Genomic DNA, 7,333 nt, shown 5'->3' with positions numbered 1-7,333 from the left:
AGAGTGTTGAAGTGTTTTGTTTGTCAGTGTGGAGTGAAATGTATACCAGAGGAAAGTGTTTAATAAACAGGAGGCAGTGGGAAGATCTTTAGAATTATATACACATGCTGATATTTCACAACAAATGCAAAAAATTTTAATCGCATAGTTTTTTCTTGACTTTGCTTTATTAACCACTTGTCAAATAATATGGAAATGTCCTTATTAAAAATGATACTTGACTGTCGGTTAAATTGGGTCCGCGGCTCAACACAGGAAAATGACTCCAGGAGTTAATGGAAAGTTTATTTCAGTTTTAGTCTATCATTTCACTTTCTTAAGAAATATGGAAATGTTTATTTCATTCTCTCGAAGCTTCTGAAATAATTAAGTTTAGATGTCATTCAAGACGCTTCTCACTCCTACCTGTCAAGGAAAAACTGAGCAGGAGTGAATGACTGGCATTAGTACGCAAAATGCAAAACAAACAAACAAAAAAACATTGAACACACTAAGAGGAAAAATTAGAGTTAAAGGTTAAATGTATAAATACTTAGGTTTACTTTATGCTATGAAATCACATTGTGTGGCTACAAAATACTATGTGATTAAATATTGATCTTTTCTTTAGTTTTTCTTGCTATAAACCATCATTTGCATGATTTCCAATTATAAAGATTTATTTGTATCATCTCCAAAAATCAGCCAAGGATGCCAGACAGACAAGGCCAACACTCCACAGTGGCATTAGCCTGCACAGAGACCCTCGTGTTATAATTGTGACATCAAGGGAGAACCGGCAGCATAAGCAGCGCATAAACAAAAGGGTGTGTTTGACCGTGAAGACCCTGCACACACACACACTCATACACTCACACACAAACACCAGCAGGTCGACATGTGTCTTGTCCAGGACCTGAAGAGTGCACGGCCGGTCCTCTGAGGAGCAAGAGCAGCATAGAGCAGGGACAGAGGGGATCAGGCATTGGAGCAGAAGGCAAGGGGCCGAGGCTCTGAGGGCCAGGCCTGTCTGGAGAGGCCCGGTTGGGGCCGGCGGAGGAGCTCGGTGGCGTTGTGCGGCGACAGCCTCGTCCAGATGGCTGCTGTGTGATTTAGTAGAAACGGGAAGCAGCTGTGGCCAGCGCTGCACCCCCCACACCCCCCCCCACGCTTGACTGGGACCCAACAGGGGAGGGAGGGCATTTGCATGAGAGGGATAATCTGGCCAACCGACTCGGGCCCTGCCAGAATCCCAAATCTCACTTCCCCTTTCAGCCAACTGACTGAAACACTCCTTTAAGAATCAAACTTAACCAAATCCAATTGTGCTCATTATGGGATCCAACAGTTTCAAGATGTTACCACTCAACCTTTTTCACACTTTACAAGACTGTGTCCCATTAATCCATGGTCACATTCAAATATTAAATGCAAACTATGTGTATTCAGTCAATGTTTCAGCCAGTGTTACATAACTTTTGGGACTGACTCTCCTGACAGGATCACAGACATGAGCATGAGTAATATGTCATATGATCGCTTTTTTGGCTTTGGATTCACAGAACCGTATGTCTATTGTCTCAAAAACTAATTCCCAAGAAATAAGACAATAGTTCTATTTTGTTCATGAACTCAAGATGATGATACATTCTGCTTTCCTACACCCACAGGAAAGTTGGAGAAGGAAACTGAACACCACAAATTAAAGAAGATGATAAAAAACGGAGACTAAATAATAGCCAGAATATCTAAATATGAACTCAAATCAGAATGATGAACTTTCAGAATGTCTTAATATTAAATTGATGTAAAGAGCAGGAAAAGGTTCAAATTCAATCTTTTAATTATGCATTATTTTGCAAATATAAAGCAGTTATGTTATAAAGCAGAAATGTCCAACTCAGATTTTCTCAAATACAGTCTGTGTTTACATAAAAAAGTTTCAATTTCAGATTCTAAATTTTAGCAGCAAAAAAACAAACATTCAAACTAAAAGGATCTGTCAATTCATTGATCGGCCAATTGAAAAAACGAAAACAAATAGGCAACCATGTGTATAATAGATTAATCGTTTAAATAGTGTCTGAAAATTCCCTAATTTCAGCTTCTTAAATTTAAATGTTTGCTGTGTCTTGTATTACAGTAAATGAAACATCTTTATGTTTTTGACTCTTGGATAAAACAATCACCCTTGAGCTTTGGTGTTGTTCACCATTTTATTGACCATAAGAATTACGGATTAATCAAGAAAACAGGTATTAAATAGGTAAAAATAAGTTAATAAATACAAAAATCATTAGTTGAAGCCCTGTCAAGTATTTCAACATTAATTTTAATTGTTTAAAAAAAAAGTAAATGTATTGTTATGTGTATGTGTGTGTGTTCATACACAACCTCTGATGTGACCACTGCTGCACAGCCACAGTCAAATTAAGATACAAGCATGCACCATATGGCACAGTTCTCAGTCCGTACTCTGTGGATCCAGGCAGCACCAGAGGAATTCTGTGCATCTGTCCCGGTCCAGCTGTGAGGAGTCCCCACGTTCAGAGACACCCATGGGGGGCGGGGGGGTGACGGATCGGGGTGGGGTTGTTGTGTGCGACTCCTTTCACTGCTGGCTAATTCAACAAAGTTTCAATACAGTGGCCAACCACACCAGTCTGAAATATTTATCAGGGACTTGACAAAAAGATGAAAAATAAATGAAAGTCTTTTTTCATGGTCTTCCAGATTTTCAAAGATCGTTTCATTAAAATTACATGACAATTTCATTTCATGTGTGCACAATCTATAATCGTCCCCTTCAATGGCACAGCCTGCGTATGACCAGTGAGACTCTCTGCCTGTGAGGGGGGACATTAGCTAGTGGCCAGCTTAGCTTTATTAACACAGAGAAGCGTCTCCATCAGCAGTTCACCTTAGCGCACTGAGCACATGCTTATTGTCTAATATTAAAGATGTATTGCAGTAACTAATTTTCCTGTTTCCCCTTCACAGCTGTCTTAATCACTAACGGGAAGGAAGGCAGGGGGGCAAGAGGGCAACAGTTTGTTTTTTTTGCTCACATAAGACTCTGGATGCATTGCTGTTGCCCAACTTCCGTGACATGATTAACACATCCAGCTTCAGGAACATTTCAGGAAGAGACTGAAGGCAAAATGTTGCTGAAACGATACTGAGATGAGCTATCTGTTAATAAAGTGATCACACTGCTCTTAATGGATTAAACTATTACTTTGCTGTTATATAAATAGAAAAGTTTAGACAGAAGTTACTTAACATAAATGTATTTTATTAGAAAAAAAACAGTTTGACGACACAATAAAGAACAGTACAAAGAAACAGTCTCAACATGAATATCTCTGAGAATGAATGTTCATATTTACAGTATTACAAAAGAGGTCTGGAACACAATTAAAAAGAATAACTTCATACATTAACATTTACACATGGTGCCTGATGCTCACACTAAATCCCAAAGCAACAGTGAGACAGTCTGGCCATTACACGCAAACCCACAACTGAAAAAAACCCCAACACTATTTATGCATAATTGAAACTATTTGCAGAACTATTTCTCAATAACGTTGCCAAACAGAACATTTCTTTCATTCTCTCACCACAAAGATTACATGCAAATGTCTGCAATTCAGAGATTATATTGACACATTGCTCTCTTATTCATTTTTGCAGAAAGTCAGGATGGTTGTAAATCCCTGGATCAAGGAAACTATGTTAGTGTGTCAGTTTCTGTACTGCTATATTGTCTGTGTGTCCATTGTAATTTCCCCTGAGACCAATGTGTCATCCTCACATGTCTCGTTTTGTCTCACCAGCAAAACAAAATACAGATATTCAGTTTATCATCATATATGACAAAATACAGCAGCAAATTCTCACATTTAACAACTGGAAACAAATGTTTGGGATTTAAGCTTGAAAAATGACACCAATTACTTTCCTGTCAGTTGACTAATTGTTTCACTTTTCAACAAGGAAAATATTAAAAGATCTATGAGTTTAATAAACAATCGGTTCAACAGAGAGAGAAGGTGAGCTGACATCATCGCCCGCATCCAAAAGTCTTGTTCCAGTCTTCGTACAGCTCCAGGTCTTTAGAGGAGACGCTGGGTCGTACAGTCTTCAGGGCCTCCTGGAAGTCGCTGTAGAGGATTGGGCGCACCTGATCTGCCGTGATAGTGGCGATGTCGCTGAGCTGGATGCTGCGGATGGGCCCCAGTGCCGCCTCCCGACACAGCTGAGTCATGTCGGCTCCGGAGAAGCCCTCGCTGGCCTCCGTCACTCTCTCCAGCTCCTCCTCCCTCAGCTGGTTCTTCTCCCGAGCCATGAGGTTAATGACTATCTGGCGTCGGGCGGCTCCTTCGGGCAGGGGGATGTATAACCTCTTTGCCAGGCGTCGTCGGGCCGCCTCGTCTATCTCCTGTGGCCGGTTAGTGGCGCCCACCACCAGGATGCGGTCCTCTGCCGCCGTGGCCGCCCCGTCCAGCTGAACCAAGAACTCGGTCTTGATCCTGCGCGATGAGTCGTGCTCCCCGTCTGTCCTCTGGGACAACAGCGAGTCGATTTCGTCGATGAAAATGACAGCGGGCTGGTGGCAGCGTGCGATGGCAAACAGGGCTCGCACCATTTTTTCTCCCTCGCCCACCCACTTAGATGTGAGTGACGAAGCGCTGATGCTGAAGAAGGTGGCGCCTGACTGGCAAGCTATGCATTTTCCTATCAGGGTTTTCCCGGTTCCTGGGGGTCCAAACAGCAGGATGCCTTTGGGTGGGCCGCGGAGGCCGGTAAAGATGTCGGGTCTCAGCATGGGCCAAACCACGATCTCCTTTATGGTAGTCTTAGCAAACTCCAGGCCTGCTATGTCATCCCAGATCACAGGAGGCCCGTGGTCCATGATCTCACTCATGATCAGCTCCACGATCTTCGGCTCGAAGTTTTTCAACCGCTCGTCTAGAATCTGAGGTTCCTGGTTAGAATCCTGTCGTGCCCAGCCCTCTTCCTCTTCCTGTCTTGGTATAGGTGAAACAAATTTAGAAAACGTACCTCTAGGCCTGTTGGCGCCCAGGGATTTCTTCACACACGCTGCCATCCCGGGCGTCTGACCTCTCTGGGGCTGATGGGAATGTTTTTTCTGTTGATCGATGAAAAACTGCTGGTGAGCTGTTTTGAATTGACCTGCAGCTCTCGGTTCAGCGCCTGCTTGACCTCCATGCGCTCCTCTGCCACCATCATTTCCATTTGAGCTGTAAAAATTCTTCCGCTTTGCCGGGTTGGAGTTCTGGTAGAAGGAGGACTGGTAGTTTTGTGTGCCGCCTGCAGGGCCGGGGTTGCACTGTGGAGGAACTGAGGGGACATGACTGAACACAGGCTGAGGTCTGGCTGGAGGTCGGGAGAATGAGTTGGGATTACCTGAGATTCCCTCAGAGCTTCTTGACCTCTCTGCAAAAATATTAGCAGCAGGATTACTGGCGGTGTGGTTAACCTCTGTTTTAGGCTGTGGTGGTCCTGCAGGTTTGAAGAATGCACCCTCTGACCTGACTCCAGTAAGGGAAGCAGACAGGGAGCTGACTCTGCTCTCTTGTCCAACAGATATGTTAACATCTGCTGGTGCCACCAGGGAACCTCCTCCCCCTGTCCCTGCCTGAATCATCTTCTGCACGCAGGGCAGCTCCAGCACACTGTCCGCGGTGAGGGAGGACTCCCATTTTTCGCTGTGGTTCCTCTGATTGCGGGCCAGGTGCAGTGCACTATCTGCATAGTTGTTAAGCCCTGTGCGGGGGTCATCTGAGTCCAGCACTGCGGCGTAACGCTCCGAGTAGGTCCTGAGCAGGCTGGCCATGCCGGCCTGAGAGAGCTGGGAGCTTGCCCATGCATACTGAATGGAGAGGATGTGGGCCCGGTAGGAATCTGCCGTCTGTTCAGGTGTACAGTTGCCAGATGAAATGTCAAAGGACCTTCTCTGCCACTCGTCCAGGTGTGCACCACTCATGCCTGGCCTGCTCCAGCCTGATGAAGGAGAGGGGAGAAAAGTGATTAAAAATAGATGACCTCAGTAACAGCCAAGGCACACATTACCTGTGACCCACACACACAAAAGTTATGACTCATATATTACATTGGATGTGAGTATATGATAAAGGGACCTTCTTACAGCTCGTGTTCGGATGAAAATCAGACAAAGCCCACATTACTCCAATTTTAAAATCTTTACATTAGTCACCTGTCTTGTCACAGAATTCATCTTAACATTCTTTTATTTGTTTTTATATCACTGAATGTCTTTGCCCCTTCTGATCTGTGGGTCATGGTTGAGACACATGTGCCTGCTGGGTCCCTGGGATCTTCTGGCTCAAACCTCTTGATTGTTCCTGAGGTCAGAAGTGAAAGCCACAGAGAGGCAGCCTTTTTTAAAATCACGGCCCAAAATTCTGAAACAGTCTGTCTGAGGGTTTAAAGAGCTCCACCATCTTATCTTGTCTTTAATTATTTTTTAAATTTTTACTTGTTTTTATAGTTTTATCATAAGTGCTATGATAAGCTTAGATAAGCACTTTGTGTCACATTTTATGCATGATTTGTGCGATAAATAAAGTTTATTATTGTTAATGAATACACCAGTGATTCAATATTTCACTCCCACACAGTTGAGTCAGAAGGACAAAAAAAAAAGAAGTATGGTCAAAACTGAAAGAGCAGTGGCTGAGATATCCTGACCTTTAGCCTGTTTAGGTTAAACTTGGAAAATACCACAATTCCCATCATGCAAAATCAATGACATATCATCATTAGACCAAGCTGCCTTTAATATTCCGTATAATTCAGTACGTTAACTTAGTGGGATGCCTCTTTTACTATCAAGCAGTTAAATATCTCATTGGAGGGATGTGTAACTTAGCTACACTGGAAGGAAGTTCATTTATAAATCTACTGCGGTTTCCTTTAGGTTTAGGTTTAGGTTTGTATTCAATCCATTCAATCCACAACACGCGCGCGTACACACACACACACACACACACACACACACACACACACACACACACACACACACACACACACACACACACACACACACACACACACACACACACACACACACACACACACACACATCAATACTGCGCATGTTACTATAAATGATATTATCTTATGATATTCTGACAAAACTAAGAACAAGACGGGCATAAACTTACGACGCTAACTTGTTGAAAACTGCTGTAAACTCCCCGGACGACTCATTTGTTCCCGCCACCTGGTTCCTTCCTCCAGGGTACCACTTCCTGTCTCGTTCCACATCGCTCTCTGTACAACCCGCATTTGTTCCTTTCAACGT

The 7,333-nt window shown here is 43.5% G+C and overlaps 1 protein-coding gene across 1 annotated transcript; it reads right to left on the bottom strand.

Annotated features, from left to right (window-relative positions):
* Positions 1-3,308: 3,308 nt before the first annotated feature.
* fignl1 (fidgetin-like 1) lies at positions 3,309-7,299 on the bottom strand. The gene is made up of 2 exons (XM_062430532.1): positions 7,194-7,299; positions 3,309-6,009 (listed from the first exon to the last, which is right to left on the bottom strand). The coding sequence occupies exon 2, from the start codon at positions 5,990-5,992 to the stop codon at positions 4,046-4,048; it is 1,947 nt and encodes a 648-aa protein (XP_062286516.1). The 5' UTR covers positions 5,993-6,009; positions 7,194-7,299; the 3' UTR covers positions 3,309-4,045.
* Between the last annotated feature and the right edge of the window lie 34 nt (positions 7,300-7,333).

This window comes from Scomber scombrus, chromosome 12 (genome assembly GCF_963691925.1).
Source record: "Scomber scombrus chromosome 12, fScoSco1.1, whole genome shotgun sequence".
Lineage (NCBI taxonomy): Eukaryota > Metazoa > Chordata > Actinopteri > Scombriformes > Scombridae > Scomber > Scomber scombrus.
This window is presented reverse-complemented; position numbering and strand designations above follow the sequence as displayed.

Bases quoted from the DNA above. Each gene is read 5' to 3' on its own strand.
- fignl1 (XM_062430532.1), bottom strand. From the start codon at position 5,992: ATGAGTGGTGCACACCTGGACGAGTGGCAGAGAAGGTCCTTTGACATT.